The following is a 19,129-nucleotide window of genomic DNA, read 5'->3' on the forward strand; positions in this document are numbered from 1 at the left end:
CTGAAATGTGGATAACCAGCTTGTCCGTGGCCTGGGACCCCCACAGGCCTCTTCTGTGGTAGAGCTGGTCTGTGTGCTTAATTCTGTGGCTTTGCTTCAACACACACACACACACCCACACACCCACACACACACACACCACACACACACGGCGGGGCCTGTTGAGGGATCCCCACAGGCCTCTTCTGTGGAAGAGCTGGTCTGCGTGCTTAATTCTGTGGCTTTGCTTCAACACACACACACACACACACACACACACACACACACACACACACACACACACACACACACACACACACACACACACACACACACGGCGGGGCCTGTTTGAGCCAGCCCCACTGGGGCTGGGGGTGGAGGCACAGGCCCCATGATTGCAGTGAGCAGGGTGGTAGCAGACTCAGGAGGCTTCCCTTCCTGAGACCTGTCCCACAGGAAACCAAGTCAAATCTCCCAGACTCAGGGCCAAAGCCAAACAGGCTTGCTGGAGAATTGAGCAAGTCTACGAGCTGCTACGGATCCACTGCCTGGAGCAGGCTGCTCCACCACTGCAGCCCTGCCCTTCCTGAGGAAGCAGGGCCCACCCCAGGCTAGGGGAGGCCTTCTGAGCTGCTTGTGACTCTGAGTCAGGGATGCTGTGCTGTAGAAAGCCTATGGTCACTGCCTTTGAGCAATCTGCAGGACATACTCTCCTCAGCTTTTCATCATTTACAACTATTTCATATGTCTCCTAAACCATAGTCTTCCACTGTGCCAACAAAGATGAAAGGGGGGAAAAATCCAGATCTATATGATAATATAGATAGGCAATCAACGGCTCAGTGGGAGAATCGTAAACCCATGGCCTAAATGTATGTTGTGTGGTCACCTCCCTGAGGGCTTTTTCCTGGGCCTCAGGCTTTGGATCCTGTTTCTGCAAAGCACTAATGCCAGTGGTGGGCAGCCCTCCCTCTCTACTAGCTGGCTCTTCCCAGCTGCCTCTACCAGAGAGGGATCCCCGTGAGTCCCACCTTTAGTGGAAAAGCAGAAATGCATTTGAAGCCATAACTTTCACCTGCCAGCTTTGATTCTGACCATGGACCTCCTGCCTTTTCCTCATCAAGAAAAGCAACCAGGGGCTGGGAAGGTGGCTCAGTGGTAGAGTGCTTGCTTTGCATGCATGAGGCCCTGGGTTCAATTCCTTAGCACCACATAAGCAGAAAAAGCCAGAAGTGGCGCTGTGGCTCAAGTGGTAGAGTGCTCGCCTGAGCTGAAGAGCTCAGGGGCAGTGCCCAGGCCCAGAGTTCAAGCCCAGGACTGGCAAAAAAAAAGAAAGAAAGAAAAGAACAGCAACCAGTGGATTGCAGTTCAAAGCCAGGCTGGCCAGGAAAGACCATGAAATTATATATACATATATATGTGTATATGTATAATGTTGTACAGAGGTGTTACAGTTACATGAGTAGGGTAATGAGTACATTTTGTAGCGAGCACTCCCTTGTTTTCCCCCTACCATCACTTCCCTCTCCACCAACTCCTCCCACCCACCCCCACCATGAGATTCTTATCTCCAATGAATCACAAAAAAAAAAAAGCCGGAAGTGGAGCTGTACTTGAGCAAAAAAGACGGGGACAGCACCTAGGCCCTGAGCTCACACACACACACACACACGAATGGCTTTTGGTGTTGCCAAGTACTGAGCAGCCAGACTACCTGGCACAGCCTTTTGGCAACTAGCCAGTGTATTGTCCCATTTGTTTCAATGATTGCCAAGCTTTCCTCAAGTGGAATAGCTTTCTCTGGCCCTTCCATTGTGTTTAGTGTTGTTGGCAGATATAATGCACAAGTGAATTCCTCTCCCTAAGTTTTTCAGCCTCTCACCAAGAGGGCTCCAAATGAAAGGTATCGGCAGCCAAGTAAGTTTCTTGATGAATCAAGAAACTTAATCATTTAAGCAGTCCTGGTTCTTTCCTGCTGTTTATAACTCTCCATCCATCATAGCTTCTCAACGTACTACCTCTTTACTCTTCTATTTGATGAAAGCATCACAATATACCTAACCTGGTTCCAAGTTTTTAGAGCTTTACATAAGTCCTGACTTAAGGCTATTGCAAGCAAGGCCAGGGTGGACCCTTGGCATATAAAGTTTCTATGCATCTCAGACTTCTTCAGGATGGATTCTCGATGTAGGATTCAATATCTGCAGGTCTGAGGTTGGAGGCGTGGCTCTGCAGTAGAGCACTAGTCAATGAGTAAATGTGTCAGGTACCAAGTTCAAGTCCCAGTCCCAGACCAAAAAAAGAAGATATCTGCAAGTGTGCCTTTTTTCAAGGGGTTTCCAGGAGGGCTACAGCAGCAAACCAATCTGTTTCTAGGCTGCAGAGATGCTGGAAAAGCTCCCGCTGCTGCAGTTAACCTGCAAGGCAGGCTGGCTGTTTGGGCAGCTGTCCAAACCCTCCTTGCTATGGGCATGGGCTGAGCCCAGCACAGGTCAGCTCTTTGCATGTACAGTGCTCATAGGTTGCTCTGTCCTTGGCTCCCCAGGACAAGGCGAGGAGGCAGCGCTGGAGGAGTTCCTGTGTCCTGTGAAAACGCCCACTGGGCTGGTGGGGGTGGCGGCCGCCCTGCAGCCGGCCCCTGCCATGCCTTCTGCCCTCCACAACATCTCTCTCAAGCACCTAGGAACAGAAATACAGTAAGTGTCAGTGGGGTAGGGGGCAGCCAGGCCTCCAGCAGCCCCTTCCTTAACTGAGGCTTGAAGTCCAGGCCTCATGCTCACTACAAGCACTATACCACTTAAGCTATGACTTCAGACCTTTTTGCTGTAGGTATCTTTTGGATAGGGCCTTGCATTTTTGCCTCGGATGACCTCAGATTGCACTCCTCCTAACTGCTTTCTGGTCATTGGGCCACAGGTATGAACCACCATCTTATGGTTGAGAAGTGGGTCTCATGAATTTTTTGTCTGGGCTGGCCTTGAACTCAAGATTCTCATGCCTCAGCCTCCTAAGTGCTGAGACTACAGGAATATACAATTGCACCTGAAATTTTAAATATTTCATGTGATTAATGGAAAATAGAGCACATAAAGCCACCCTCTTCCTACATGGTAAGACCATCTCAAAAAAAATTACTCATAATCTTCCCCCGTACCCCCACCAATTACTCAAGATCTCATCATACAAATATGTTTGGTAGTTGGTATAGCTCTTTCCTCTGTTTTCTACATTTAGATATGTATAATCAAAATCATATTGAATGGAATAGATTATGATGGTTTCACAAAGCTCAAACATCAAATTATTCACTTTTAATATATATAATTTATTTTGTCATGTTTTTTGTATATAATGTATGTCTTTTGCCATTGTCCAGCTTTGTTTTAAACAGTGGTATAAAAGGTAGCAGTTTGGAGACAGCCTGGGTTTGGATCCTGGCTCCATCAGTCATGGACTATGCCACCCTTGGAAAGTTGTTTGCTTTCTCTACTTCCCTTCCTTTGTGTGATAATAACTGTTCACTTTGCAAGGTTAGAGTGGGTTGGGTTGGAGGTGGCTCAGGTTGAGCTAGCATCCTGGGTTCAAACCACAGTCCCACAACAGGGGTGGCTGGACAAGGTTAAAGTGGGGGACTGAATTCACGCAGACTGGGTCAGAACTGCACCACACCATCCCAAGCATGTAAGAAGAGCTGGCCGTGGCTGCCATTGTCGCCGCAGGTGAGAAACGAGCTGTCAGGAATTCAATCTGTGCCCAGCACTGATTGCATTTGGCTTCTTACTTTCTCTGTAGACCTCAGATGACCCCAGCCCTCTCCTAGGGCAGACTAGATTGCCTGCTGAACTTGGACAAGGCTCCTGGCTGCTGCAGTTCAAGCCCAGGCATCTCTGGTGGCGTCTGTGACTAGGATGGGCAGTGCCCTGCCCTGGAGCAAAGCAGGCATTAGAGAAAAGTCAATTTGGGGTCACAGCTGGCATTTAGAGGGAGGGACCTGGAACCTAGGGGAGAGAAGGGTGGGGAGAGGGAGATATCTAAGCTGGAAAGAGGCACCATAACACCAGACAGTTAAGCCCTCCAGAGGATAAGAAGCATCTGCAAGACCCATCCCTGAGGGATGGGGGGGAGGGGCGCGGTGGGGGGGGAGGAGGAGGGAAGGCAGGGGGCACTGGGAGTGTGCTGCCAGGAAAGGCCTGATGAGTCCAGCCATCGGGCACCCAGGGGTGGCCCACCTCGATGTGGCCAGACACATGCCTGGTAGAGGCCCCGGTGGAAGTAAAAGAGAGGACACGCAGAGATGGAGAACGGAAGGAAGTTTCAGTGCATTCCCCCAGTCACTTCTCTCCAGTCCCTCGTGATGGCCGCAGAAAGTATGAGGCAACACTGTAAGAAAAGGGCCCTGTGTTGCCTCGGGCTGGGCAGGATGCTGAAGCTCAGCTGCCTTTGTGTAGCGAATCCCCGAACCCTAGCAGGCCTGGGAGCTTGCTGTATGAGTACAGGTCACCCTTGGGCCGGGGACCCCCCCCCCAGCACTGTGTCAGCTTCTTGTGCCCTTACTATGTCATGACATCATTATGTGCAACATAGTTAAGCACTCGGACGTTGAGTTCGCATCCAGCCCTGCCCTCATCAACTCTATTTATCCTCTTGTATCTCACCTTTCCTCTCTGTCCAGTGGGCATGTAACAGTACTTATATACGTGGGTTGTTGTGAGGCTGCAGTGAGCAGATTGTACCCATGTTTAGCCCTGAATGTGCACAGCCCAACCAGTGTTGGTTGTGGATGTGTTCATCACACCCATTGCAGTTGAGGAAACCGAGATAAACGGGCTTGCTGAAGCTTCTCCCTGCAGACATCTTTGTCTGTCACTGTGTTGCTCTCCTCTTTCACCCTAAATGGCAAATGACCTATAAAGCTGGGCACTGGTGGCTCACGTCTGTAATCCTAGCTACTCAGGAGTCTGAGCTCTGAAGATCACAGTTCAAAGCCAATCCAGCAGGAAAGTCCATGAGATTTACCTCCAATTAACTCCCAGAAAACTGGAAGTGGCACTCTACTACTCACAGTAGTAGAGCACTAGCCTTGAACAAAAAAGCTCAGGGACAGCACCCAGGCATGGAGTTTAAGCCCCACAACTGACACACACAAAAAAGTCAGAAATCGAGGTGTAGCTCAAGTGGTAGAGTGCCAGCCATGAGCAAGAAAGCCAAGCAAAAGTATGAGGCCCTGAGTTCTAGGAACCAACAAAAAAAAAAGAAAAGGAAGAAATTGGTCTATGAATTACTCCAAACAAAGCAGAAAAATTCGTGTGAGAGAGACACATTCTTCAAGAACAGTTAGCTGCCGAGTGGTGTTCACCTGGTCATGTCAGAAAGCATGGAGCTCCTGGTGCCAGGGCGAATATGCTAGGACTTAAAAGACTCTGCTGCCCTAAACTTGGGGTTCCTGTACCCTCACATACCCCAGGGGTGACTGGTCACAAGCCCTAGGATATGTTAGAGGCTGTGCTTCCTGACAAGGGAAAGTGTGAGCAGCCATTGCCGATGCCCCGCCCAGCCTGTGGCTGCAGGGATGTTCCCCGGAGTCCCGCAACATCTGAAACTTGTGGTTTGTGAAAGCACATGACAGGACCCAGCCCACAGTGATGTACTCATCCAGGCCACGGTTACTTAAGTGGGGGAAAGGAAGAACTAGGGAGGGGAAATACTATTCCAAGGAGTCTTGAAGCCATTATAATCAGACCTGGGTCAGGCATTAGGAGTATTGGATTTCCATTTCTTCTCTGCTTTTAATTTATTTTATTTAGTTTTATTATTTTATTTTTGTCAGAGCTTGAACTCAGGACTTGGGCACTGTCCCTGAGCAAGCTATTTTACTCAAGGTAAGCGCTCTAACGCTTTGAGCCACTGTTCCACTTCTGGTTTTTAGGTGGTTAACTGGAGATAAGAGTCACACCGATTTTCCTGTTGGGCTGGCTTTGAATTGCGATCCTCAGATCTCAGGCTCCTGAGTAGCTAAGATGACAGATGTGAGCCACCAGCTCCTGGCCCTCTGCCCTTAATTTAATTAATTTTTCCTTCAATCCCTCCATAAATACGATCTCATTCTTTTCTTATACTGGAGTCAAAAAAGGGGTATGACTAACCAACCTTACAAACATAAAATGGACTATAAGGCCAGGGTGTGGTGATACATGCCTGTAATACCAGCACTGGCAAGGCAAAAGGCAAGAGGATTGTGAATTGAGGAAAGCCTATCTTTAAAAAAGAAAAGGAAAAGGACTATAAGGGACAAATTCCTAGAAAGACACCAATTAGTGGAATTGACTCAAGAAGCAATAGATAACCCAAGTATACCTAATCAACAGTAAGGAGATCCAATTTCCCATCAAAATCCTTGGGACTGATGGCTTCCATGGTGAACTGCACCGGACGTGTGAAGAGGGGCAGTACTGTGCTCCCATGGAGGGGGAGGGGAGAGAAGCAGCCTCTAATCCAGGCACCCACCTTCCTCTAGATTCCCGCTTGAGAAATAAGTCCACTTTTATATCTTGCAAGGAACTCAGTTAAGTGGTCTTTCCGTGTGACTTGTTTTGAATTTCTCTGTGAGCCATGCTCTCAGACCCGCCTTTGTGCTACCTAGTTCCCTCCTATAACCCACACAAGTATTGAACTTGAATATCCAGCGCCTAGGCCTTAAAGAAGCGGCACACAGTGCCACGGCCTAGACAAGTGCTTGGCCAGCGGGCAGCCTGGGCGTCCAGTGCAAAGGTACCCCGGGCCCTTAATGGTCTAACCAAGTCGTTAAGAGGCCAGCTGGAGGACTTAGAGGGTTAGCTTGGCCAGTCCACTCAGCACATATGAGGCACTATCTGTATTTTAGGCACTGTTGTCAAGTAAGGGTAGTAGATACACATGGAACTCATAATCTAGCAGCAGGCCGGAGCTAGCCCAGCTCCTAGACACCACACAGTGTGCCCAAGAGAAAGCACGGAGGAGAATGGTGTGGGCCTGGGGAGGCTCTCGGGAGGATTAGTCACATAGAGTTCCTGGTGACTGGGGTGATGGGGGGGGCATGGAAGTGAGGCCCGCCCCCATCCCCCGCCAGAAGACAGCAGGAAGGGTGTGGGGCTGCCAGCCTCCCACTCCTGGCTTCTCCTTTCAGAAATACCATGCACAACATCCGTGGCAACAAGCAGGCCCACGGGACAGGCCACGGACCTCTGGTGGAAGAGTCCCCACAAAGTGGGGGGCCTCAGAGAGAGGAGCAGCCCTCAGGCCCTGAACCCAGCACCCCAGGTGAGCACAGTGGGTGGGGGGGGAGTTGCTTTCAGAGGCCAGGCCTCTGAGCTGGATGTGTGCTTTCCTCTCTGCCTGGCACTGGTGTGTATGGGGGGGGAGGGTGTGTGCGCATGCATGATTGCAAAACTTATGCTCCTGTAACGAAATTCATAGACTGTATGGCTTAAACAGATGACACTTTCTTCTCCCAGCCAGATGGAGGCTGGAAGGCCTCCGTTGAGCCACTGTCAATTCAGCATCTAGTGAGGGCTGGGCTTCCATACAGTGCCATCTCGCTGGCCACTCCCATAACTAGAAGTCAGAGCTCTGACCTCTTCCTTTCCTTCTAAGGGCACCCATCCTGTCTCAGGCTCCACCCTTGTGTCCTCCTCTAAACCAGTTACTTCCTGAGGGCCCCGCCTCCTAGCCCACCACACTGGGGACCAGGGCTTCACTGGAGGAATGTAGGGAACACTGCATTGAATCCACAGGAGTATGTCAAATGTGAAGTGCTCCCCTTCACCAATCCTGAGCTTCCAGACATTAAGGAACACTGATTTTTAAAATTATTGTGGTGATACATACTTAACAAAATTACCCTTTTAAAACTGGATATAGGGCTGGGAAGGAGGCTCGGTGGTAGAGTGCTTGCTTCGTGCATGAGGCCCTGGGTTTGATTCCTCAGCACCACATAAGCAGAAAAAGCTGGAAGTGGTTCTATGGCTTAAGTGGTAGAGTACTACCCTTGACCTAAAGTGCTGAGGGACAGCGCCCAGACCCAGAGTTCAAGCCCCCCCCAAATAAAAATAAAACAATGTAATAGTCCATGCCAATACTATTCCCAGCACTCTTGAGGCTGAGGCAGAAAGTTTTGAGTTCAAGGCTCACCTGAAAACAAAAATAAAGGGCTGGGAAGGCGGCTCAGTGGTAGAATGCCTGCCTCACATGCATGAGGCCCTGGGTTCGATTCTCAGCACCACATAAACAACAACAACAAAAAAAACCACAAGTGACTCAAGTGGTAGAGCGCTAGCCTTGAGTTGGAGAGCTCAGGGACAGTGCCCAGGCCCAGAGTTCAAGCCCCACAACTGACAAAAAATAAATTAAAAAAAAAAAAACTGATGAGTCACACCTGTAATCCTAGGTATTCATGACACTAAGATCCAGATGATTATGGATGGAAACCAGCCTGGGCAGAAAAGGCCATGAGACTCCATCTCCAATTAACTAGCAGAAAGTTGGACTGAAGGCAAGACTAAAGTGGTAGAGCACCAGGCATCAGGAAAAAAGCTTGAACAAGAGCTCAAGGCCTTAAGTTCAAGCCTGTGGGTTGGTGGAGGGAGCAGTTTTGTCATCTTTAGATGCAGTTAATTAATTAAGTGGATTAAATCTGTTCAAATTGTATGCAACCATCATCCATCTACCTCCAGAATTCTTTTCATCTTCCCAAGTGAACCTCTTGTAATGATGCTTAAAATAATAGAGGAAAATGTTTCCTCCCTCCCTCCCATTCTTCCTTCCCTCTCCCCTTCCCTGTCTTCCTTGTGAAAAGGCTTAAAAATGACTTTCAGGGTTATAGACCTGTGGACCTTTAGGCTGACCAGGATCTGTGCTGTTTCTGTTTCTCCTCTCAAGCAGGGAGAGAGCCAGCAGATTCTCCAAAGGCCGTACCCAAATCCTCGGTGCCCACCAACGTTACACAGAAAGCCAAGCGCCAGAGCAACACCTTCCCATTCTTTTCCGATGGGCTGGCCAGGACCCGATCGGCCCAGGAGAAGGTGGTGGCATTGGAGCAGCAGGTGCTGATGCTCACTACCGAGTTACAGTCCCAGAAGGTGAGTTGTGGCTCCTACCCAGGAGGCCTGAGGTCCCTGTGCAGCCCCTGAGCTTAGAACTTTGTGGATGACTACACATAGTGCATCTTCCCTGCTGGGCACAGCCCAGCCAGTGGCCTTTAAAGAACCAACTCCAGGAGAAGAGAAGCTAGTCTGCTGTCAGTCACATTAGGTGACAAAAAGCCACCAACATCAGGGATCTCTGAAGACCTATTTTAATATTGTCTCTTAAAGGCATTCCGGAGAGTCATGGCCTAACCCAGAAGAAAGGCAGTGTTTGGAGGGGTGGTTGAGATGCAGGTTCTTGGGAGGGGCAGATGGTGGAACTGGAGCTAGAAGTTGATGACTGGGTATCACAAGAGAGAAAGAGAGAGAGAACATGACAATGTCACAGGGAAGGGAGTGAGGGGGAAGAGAAAGACAGATTGAGAGCACAGCACACTCAGGGTGTGGCCCAGAGCTCAGCCAGGACCAAATAAGACAGTGACTTGACTTACGGAAAATTGAGATTTAACACAGCTGGCAGTTAAGCATAGGAGTCACAGAAAGGGAGAGCTATGTGATCATACTTCAAAACAGCCAGAGATGTTAAAATGATTTATAAAGTGCTACAACTCAAAGAGTAGATGGGTTTAACCCTGGAGCCACCTCATGAGGAACCGGGGGTACAGTGGGGGTGCTGGTGGGCTGCCACACTGGCAGGAGACCTTGCAGGATGACAAAAGCAATACAAGTAGCACAGTTGCACAGTTGTTACCCTAAATCCCAGGGACCTCTCAGGCCCCTTGCAGTGATGTGGGCTCTGAGGGAGGGCCCAGCCTCATCTTCCTCCAAGAGAAAGACCTAAGCTTTTGTGTTTGAGCTTTGTCTGTTCTGAGGAACTGCCCCGCCCTCCCCAAACTTCCTTTTGTGGCCCTTGCTCTAGAAGACTCTTGCTGGGAATGGGGCATGTATGTACTCCTATGTGGCCAAGTCTTTGGCCCTCTCATAGACACCTCTTTGTCTTCTCTTCTCTGCTTTTGGAGAAGACCGTTCAGAAACGTGCTCGGCCTACCTAAATTTTGCTCCTTCTCAGCCTTTCCAGTCCCACAGCAGTCACCACCACCGGGAACTGACAAAGGCTGTATTTCTGGTAGGCCAGGGGCTACATTTAATGACATACTGGTGATTAGAGGGGTAGATCATTCATTTTGCCTTCTTAGTTCATTGGTGTATTTCCCAAGTCTTCACTGTGGGCCTATCACAGGCCCAGGTGCTGGGAAAAAGCAGAGGGCTGAGGACACAGACCCCGCCCTCAAGCACTCAAATTTCAGACAGGTGGCATCCAGCAGACCCAGCGCCCCAGAACCACTCACAGCACACAGTGATGCCATGGGACGGAGAGCTCAGTTCCTCTCACCCCAGCCATCTGTCTTGTACTCTCTCATCTTGGTCTTCCTATCAAGGCTGTTGGATGCTGTAGAGAGCTAAGTGTTACTTGGCAGAGCAGTAGCTGCTCCAGGCCCCCTAGTCCAGCGAACTCTCAAAGCCAGATCTGGAAGCAAAAGGAACTTCCTGTGAACACCGCCACTCCTCTCACATTCCAGAATCTGTGAGCAGTCCCCGACCCTGCCTTTCTTTCTAAAACAGGACGAACTGTTAGACATAGTACAAGGCCACGGGAGCAGTGTGCCCCTGGCACCCGTGGAGGACTCACTTTCCACCTGTAAAGGAAGGAGGACTCTGGGGGTTTGGAAGAGTTGCCAAGCTGTGGACAGCTCACATCCACTCAGAGAGGAAAGGTCATGATGTAGTTGTTCAGGTTTTCAAAATACTGGAGTTGTTTGCCAGGCACCAGTAACTTACACCTATAATCCCAGCTATTCAGGAGGTGAGATCTGAGGATCACAGTTTGAAGCCAGCCAGGGCAGAAAATTCCATGAGACTCTTATCTCCAATGAACACCACCACCCCCCTACAATGCCACAAGTGAAGGAGGGGGACGGGTAGCACGCAGGCCCTGGTTTAAGCCCCAGGACCAGCATACACACACACACACACAAAGTTAAATTTTTTACTATAACTTCCAGTGTATGCTACAGGAAGGTGGCTGGAAGATAAAGCTGTAGTGTGCGTGGTTTGCCATGGTTCCTAGCCATCTCCTGTGTGGCAGTCTAGAGGTTACTCTCAGCACATCTTTATGGCAAAGCACAACATGGCCTGGATTCTGGCTGTAAGCAAGTCCCTTCACCTTTCAGCCTGTTTCCCCTGTGTGGATGCATTTGTAGCTCTGCTGGGGGCGGGGGGGGTGTGTGTGGGAGGGGCGGGGAGAGACCATATCTGGAACATAAGGCTGAGGGCACCCCACAAATTGACCCGATGTGCTGTACACATCTGTTCCCAGTGCGGATTCCTTCCAACCTTACTGGAGCAAGTACCCCACAGGGAATGCCATCATAGCCTGTGGGAAAGTGAGTTCACAGACCACGGCAGTGACACAGAGGCCAGGTCTTCATTTGCTCCCGCCCTACCAGCTCTTAGGGTCACCAGCAGCCTAGACGCCACAACCAGAGGGAGAGGAGAGTAAGGAGACCTAACTCCTGGCTCTGAAGTGAGGCAGAGGAAGGCATAACAGAGAAGACAGCTCATCTTTAGGTGTCCAGTGGTCCCCAAACCCCCAAAAGTAGTGAGTGGGGCAGTTATTCAGGGGGTGGAGACTGGGATTATTGTGGTTTTAGATCACCCCAGGAAAAAAAGTTACTGAGACCTCTTTCTCAATAAATATATTGATTGCATACTCCGGTCCTAACTACCTGGGGAGCATAAGAAGGTGAATCACAGTCCAAGGCTGGCCTCAGGCAAAAAATACAAAAAAAAAAAAATAAGTAAGGCAAAAGGACCGAAGTGCAGCTCAGCTCAGAACACCTGCCTGGCAAGGACAAGGCTCCGAGTTTAAACCCCAGTACTGCCCAAAGAAACCACCACAACAAAAATAACAACAAAAAATTCTGGGTGGGAAGCATTTTAACTGAGACCCTTAGAGTCCAACTCCTCTGTGGGACCCTGGCTTCCCCAGGGTCCACACTGCAAGTGCTTCCCTTTGTCTGATGCAGGAAGAAGCTTCTTTCTGTATGCTCCTAGCCTTAGGGAGACATGAGAACAGAGCTCTTGTCCTAGCTCAGCCAGCCATGTGGCCCTCGCGTGTCTTCAGTAACGGGGAGGGGGGGAGAGGGGAGGGATTTATATCTTGAACTCTGAGCTACAAATCGGAGCAAACTCTGTGCTCCAGCACTGTGCTGGCACTTCCTGGCACTCCTGCACAGGAAACAGAATCTGAGAGCTTCTCAGATCCTCAGCAGGGCTGAGCGGAGACTTCAGACCTAGTCTCTCTTCCTGGAGAGTCTTCATCCTTTAACCATGCCATGCCTGAGGGGCTCAGGGAAGGTGGGTAGCTTGCCTGAAGTCACACAGCTGGTAGAGCCAGGCCTGGGGCCCCAGTCTCCCCTTCCAGCCCAAGCCACCTTCTCTCCCTGATCACATGGCCTAGTCTCAGACTCCAGCACTGGGACTGCCTTTTGGAACACACGAGGGAAGTCCTGCTCCTCTCTGCTGGTGTATTGAACCACAGTGACCCTGTTACCTGTACAGCGCTTATCTGTCCAGCTACACTCAGTGCTGGCCCCACAAAAGGTCTGGGCTTCAGGAGATGGCACCAGATGGCTGATGGGCCAAATGCCATAAGCCCTTGGAGCTAATGGAGCCACACCCAGCCTGAAGGCCATCTGCTCTGACAGATGGCCAGCTCTTGTCTGGTGGAGATGGCCATCTGTTGGCTGCCAGGAAGGTCGGATCCTTAGGGGCCTCTTAGCTCCCTTGGGTTGATTTGGTAAAAACGCAGAATTTTTTTTTTTTCAGGAATCTTGACTGGCTGGGGCAAGGAGTGGCCCCTGACCTGAACTCAGCCAGACTTGAGTCCACATCTCTGGCTGTATACCTGCCATCATGGAAGGAGGTTTGGGGGGCTTTCTCCTGCTTCATCCTGAACAAGGATTCCTGGCACACTTTTCTTACCATCCTTGAGGTGGCTCTGCCTGGAGTGGACTTCTTTTCTCCATCCTAATTATGAGCCTACAGAGGTTGGGTGAAGTAACTTGCCTGAGGCCACCCTTGCTAGATAAGCTCTCTGAGATGGGATGGGGACTGTTTGTGATCTGTTACTGTAATGATATACCTGAGGCAGGCTGCTTCATAAAGAGATTTATTTTGGCTCCTGATTCAGGAAATACAAGGTTGAATCAGCACACCTAGAATGGACGGTCTCCTTGCTGGCAGAGACCCAAGGCAATGCAAGCCAGCACATGGCAAAAGACATAGACACACATGTGTGTATCTGTGTCTCTTCTGGTCTCTCTCCCTCTTACAAAGTTGTCAGAATTCAGGCATGGAGTCCCCATCTCAACCACCTTATCCTAATCACTCTCCCCAAGATATCCCCCACACACACCTCCAAGGACCCTAGGTTAAGTTCTTGATAATTTCAACACATCAAGTGTTGGATATACAAATCATAGGTACCCCATAGCAGGATCTGAGGCCTGTGTAAGCTGATCACCACCCACTTGGACCACCTAAAGCTCAGTTAGTGATGAAAATACCAGTGCTTTAGTAACATAAAGTCTCAAGCATATCACTTTCTGTGCAGGGCTCTGGGGATGGAGGAGAGCCTCCAGGCTGATGGCTGGGAGAGCCAAGTTTGGGAAGAAGATATCCAGATGTAAGCTTTAGAGTCAGGGGGAAAGGACCCCCTCCCCCCCTCCCCCCCCTTCTGATCTTGAAGTGAGACTCAGCATGGTATCTGGCTCTTCACCAGTTACCCCAGGCCATTGCCAGATCTCAGCCAAACCAGACTCACCTAATGGAATGTGAATCTCTCACCAGAGCCCTGAGAAGCTGGTCACTTCATTCTGAACATTCCAGGCATTCTGGGTTGTGTACCCACCCCACTCTACCTTCCTGCCACACCTCTGACCCTGCGCTTTCCTTTCTCCAGGCCTTCCTCAGCCTGTCTTCCAGCTTCCTTCTGGGGGGAGGTCAGCCTGGAAAGTACCCGCCTCTGCCCCTCACTTGCTGCTTGGTCACCTCTGGCCCCATTCTTGAGGGCTCAGTATAAACTGCTGTGTGCCTTCTGGTCTCCCACCCCCTCCTACCTCCTCCACAGGCAGAAGTCACCACACGTGCCCAACCCTGTGTCCCCAAAACACCAGAAATTGTTCCATGGAGGTGGTTTATCACCCTCACCGCCCCCCCTCAATAGCTTTTGCACTCCGGGAGTTGGGAACCATGGCAGCTCCCTCTCAGGGAACAGTGGCCCAGGGCCTGGCATGAGCAGGCAGGCAGTAAAGGTTGGACACATGGATAGGTGTGTGGAAACGAGAAGCAGAAAAGGGATGGTCACTAGTACTGAGGTTTTTGAAGACTCATGCAAATGTGATTTTTTTTTTAGTGTTTCTCCTCCAAAATGGCATTCTTCTTGGCAAGTTATCCTATCCAGCTGAACTATTTAAACGTTTTGGCATGAGTATAGTTGATAGATCTCTAAGAGAACGTGTTTTCTCCAACCAAGACCAGCTTGGAGCACAGCGCTGTGGCCAAAGGCCATCTCTGCCACATGGCCCTGGCAGCTAGGCACCTAGCTTCCTGTATTCTGATGCTGGCCCCAAAAGAAGTCTCATTCCTGGTGGAAGTAGAGACTTGAAGGAACAAGGAGGCCCGCAGACCTGGAGTTCCCTTGTGTTTAATTGCCCCTGGGGAGAAGGAAGAAATTAAGATCTGTTTCTGAACTTTCCAGCATTTCCTTGTAGTGGCGTTGCAGTGTTTGATGGGATGGGCATTGAATAAGCTCTGGGCAGCTTTGCATGGTGGAGTGCCAGTGTATTTCCTCTAATTCTCTCTCAAGTTGATTGGAAGTGACTGTTTGGAAGCTATATTGGGAAGTACTCAGAAGCCTCAACTAGGCATTGTACAAAGAAATATCACAATTGATGAGTGATACATGCCCCAGGTTTTGCTAGCGACTAAGCTCAAGCTTTGAAATGTCAGTGCTTCAGGACCAAATTGCACCCTGCTCTCCTGGACCTGACTTTAGTCATCCTGGAAAATTACCAGTGTACATCAGAGTATGGGTTCAGCCACTATAACAAAGGAGCCTCCAAGTGTTAGATCCTAAAACAAATTCAGAGTTTCTCCCTCTAACACCGAGGGGTCCAGTTAAGTGTGAGCAGCTCTGAGCTGCTGGAATGGGGGGGAGGGGAGACTCTGTCACCCTCAATATGAACTTGTGGGTCTGAAGTGGCTGCCCTTGTACCTAGCACTTCTCAGGCAGAATTACCAAAAGGAACTGGACCCCGGGAATGTGTCTACTGGTTTCAGGGGTGAAGCTGCCCACATTCCCATTTGGGCAGAATAGTCACCTGCTCCACAGACTGTCCAGCCAGCACTCTGCTAGACAGAGAAGGCAGAAATGAGTCTTGAGATAAGATGCCCAGGGCCTCTACAGGACACTTGGAAGTGTTGTTAGGACTAGAGAGTGTGTTCCCTCTCTGGCACCTGTCAGGCCTTCCCTGAGCCTATGGACACGCCTCTGCCCCCTCTTTCCTCCCAGGAGTTGGTGAAGATCCTGCACAAAGCCCTGGAGGCTGCCCAGCAGGAGAAGCGGGCATCTAGTGCCTACTTGGCAGCGGCCAAGGACAAGGACCGGCTGGAGCTGGTGCGGCACAAAGTGCGTCAGATTGAGGAGCTGAGCCGGCGGGTGGAGGCCTTGGAGCAGGAGCGGGAGCACCTGGCACACGAAGCCGGCCTGCGGGAGCAGCAGGTGCAGGAGCTGCAGCAGCACGTGCAGCTGCTCATGGACAAGAACCAGGCCAAGCAGCAGGTCATCTGCAAGCTCTCGGAGAAGGTCACCCAGGACTTCACCCAGCCTCCTGGGCCCCCCAGTACTGATGACCGGGACTTCCTGAGCCAGCAGGAGAGGATGGAGCATCTGAAGGTAGGCCTCCCACCAGGCCAGCCTCACCCTCTCCTGGGCCCAGGGCAGGCGGGTCACCATCCTGGAATGGTGTGGCCTTTTCTTTGCCATCCTGGGCAAAGTGTCTCTAACTTACCACATTAGAGGAGAGAGCCCAGGATCAGCTATATCGGGAGCCTGGGCTGGCAGCCTCCCTTGGTGTTATTCTGTCTCAGGGTTCCTCGAGGTGCCAGGGCTGCCCTGCACAGTACTGCTGTAGTTGTTCTTTCTGTAGGACTGACAGAATCTTGCTGTGCAGCATTGTCCTAAGTGCCTAACCTGTGCCCACTCATGTCCCCTCCCACCAGCTCTGGGAGGCAGTCATTTATACATGAGCACACCCATAGTGTTGGTGGGGATGGCGAGGGGGAGAGGATAAAGAGATGTGTTCGAAGCGCTGTCCCGAGTGTTAGAGCGGAACCAGTTGGTGTCATGTCTGCTGGCTGGTCTGTCCTCTCTGGGCCTCTCAGCTCCTCTATAGGCCCCACCTGCTTCTCTGCCTTGCCTTGCCCTCTGTTCCTGTCCGCATCTCTCTCCCCAGCTCATAGGCACCAAGGCCAGGGGCTTTATTTGAGATGTGAAGCCTGCAGCCTTCTCTTGTGACAAGAGCTGCCTGGCCAATGGGAGGCCTGAGACTGGGGACAGTGACTTAACCCAACTGTCACCTGCTAGTCTGGACCCAAGACTTGCTTGCTAACCCTTGATGGCCACTCATATACTTACTTAGTTGGAAGCTCCAGTGCCCCTGCATGATGTAGATGTGAAAAGGGAAAAGGGAAAGCAATAGAAAAGCATCTTGAGAAGCATCTTGAGCATCGGCTACTGCCTCAGGCTGTGATATGAACCAGTCCTGGCTGTGCCCCTTGCTAGCTGTGCAGCCTTGGGCAAGTTCTCTGGCCTCTGCATGAGAGATCTTTTTAACCAGACCTTCAAGAGTATGTGCAACTGGCTTGCAGTGGAAACACTTCCTCCCTGCCTGTCCACCAAAAGGCTTTCTGTTTGCCCAGCCTCGTCCATCGCAGGGACAGAACCTAGGTCAGCTGGTGGCTCCAGACTGCCCAGAGCCCCTTGTCTGCCTGTCTCGCTGGCCTCCCTTAGTGGCCCCAGTGTTTTCTATTCACACCTTTAGGAATGCCTTTGTCATCAGGCCCAGCTTTCAGGGGGCCAAGTGCTTTGTTCTTTTTTTTTTTAATTTTATTCTTATTATAAAGGTGATGTACAGAGGGATTACAGTTACATCAGTCAGATAAAGAGTACATTTCTTTTTGGACAATGTCACCCCTTCCCTCACTCTGTCCTAATTTTTCCATCCCCACCCACAAGTTGTATAGTCCATTTTCCACATGGTGCTGCATTTGTTCACCCTTGTCCCTGTACTTCTGTTCCCCCCTAAGCCCCCCAAAACAGATAAATGAACAAATAAGACAAAAAGAAAAAAATAGCAAAGAAAAAAAACTCATGTTTTCATTTATTCATTCATTGGGGCTTTGTTGTTTAAGAAGTTTCATGTAACTTCTTTGTTACTTTATAATTTTTTGTGTGTGGTCCTAGGACTTGAACTCAGGGCCTGGGCACTGTCCCCAAGCTGTTTTGCTCAAAGCTAGCACTCTACCACTTTGAGCCATAGCACCACTTCCAGTTTTGTTTTGTTTGTTTTTTGTGGTTCGTTAGAGATAAGAGTCTCATTGGGACATTTCAGCCTACACAGGCTTTGAGCCATGATCCTCAGATCTCATCCTCCTGAGTAGCTACGGTAACAGGCATCTGGCTTAATTTTTTTTTTTTTTTTGGTTGGCCATGGGCCTGAACTCTGAGCCTGGGCGCTGTCCCTCAGCTCAAGGCTAGCACTCTTACCACTTGAGCCATAGTGCCACTTCCAGCTTTTTCTGCTTATGTGGTTGCTGAGGAATCGAACCCAGGGCCTCATGCATACAAGACAAGCACTCTACCACTGAGCTATCTCCCCAGCCCTTAAATTTTTTTTTTAAGTAGTATTTAGAAAAGCCACCAAATGTCTCTCACCTTTGGGTCTGACCATAGAAGTTCATGTTTCCTGCTGGCCCTGTGATTGAGGTCCATTTAACTTTCAAAAAGTAGACCCCTGTCTGTGAGGCTCATTTCAAGACCAGGATCGTTGACCACTTGAATTTCAGAGCAAGAGGACTTAAATATCTAACCTGCTCAATTTTTCTGGCAGGGAAGCTGAGGTATAGGAGGGCCAGGGACTGTCCAGGGCCACAAGTTTCCCACAAGGGTCCAAGGGCCTGGTCCACCAGCATTTCCCAGCGAATCCCCTGGCTAGATCCTGTGAAGGCAGCGGCCACAGGCTGTCTGCTGAGCTGCTTCTCCAGCCTGCTGTGTCTCTCTTTTCTTTGCTGGTGACTGTCCTGTGGCTTTTCTCGTCTCTCAGGTCTCTCTTTTTCCTCCCTACAGTTCTGAGCCAAGGAGCACAGTCAAGGTAGGGTGCCGAGCTGAATGGGAGGTGCTGTCTCAAGGGACACTTACACCCACTTACCTGCCCTCCCCCCCATACACACACCTGGGGGCCTTTCCTAGAACCAGAAGGGCGCCCCTACAGACAGTTGTCTCCAAAGCCTGGGAACCCACATGAGCAGCTGCTGCTGGGGTCGGGGTGGGTGAAGAGGTGGAGGCAGGAGCAAGCGTGCAGTGACTCATTGGCTGAGCACCTGTTGTGGGCTGAACACCCCCTGTGTTTGGATCCTGGCTCTCTTCCACAACACCTGCATCATGCAGCATTGTCCTTCTCGGTCCTTGTTTCCTCCTCTGTAAATTAGGTTTGATAGCACTTTTATAGTACTTCTGATCGTTTGATAGTACCTTGATAGCACCGATCCCACAGCACCATGGTGAGGATTCAACTATACAAAATAATGGCTGTGAGGGTGGCAGGCCTGACACATGGTAGGACCCGGGGGCCAGCCCTTCCTTCCTTCCTTCCTTCCTTCCTTCCTTCCTTCCTTCCTTCCTTCCTTCC

The 19,129-nt window shown here is 50.4% G+C and overlaps 1 protein-coding gene across 1 annotated transcript in view; it reads left to right on the forward strand.

Annotated features, from left to right (window-relative positions):
* The window catches only part of Tbc1d2 (TBC1 domain family, member 2), a 40,108-nt gene that overhangs the window by 6,124 nt on the left and 14,855 nt on the right, over positions 1-19,129 (forward strand). Inside the window, exons 3-6 of the mRNA XM_013023271.1 lie at positions 2,525-2,675; positions 7,142-7,275; positions 8,896-9,092; positions 15,733-16,116. Coding sequence (XP_012878725.1) covers positions 2,525-2,675; positions 7,142-7,275; positions 8,896-9,092; positions 15,733-16,116 — 866 coding nt within the window. The remainder of the gene's footprint in view (positions 1-2,524; positions 2,676-7,141; positions 7,276-8,895; positions 9,093-15,732; positions 16,117-19,129) is intronic.

The sequence above is a fragment of the Dipodomys ordii genome, unplaced genomic scaffold (assembly GCF_000151885.1).
Source record: "Dipodomys ordii isolate 6190 unplaced genomic scaffold, Dord_2.0 Scaffold67, whole genome shotgun sequence".
In the NCBI taxonomy this organism is placed as follows: domain Eukaryota; kingdom Metazoa; phylum Chordata; class Mammalia; order Rodentia; family Heteromyidae; genus Dipodomys; species Dipodomys ordii.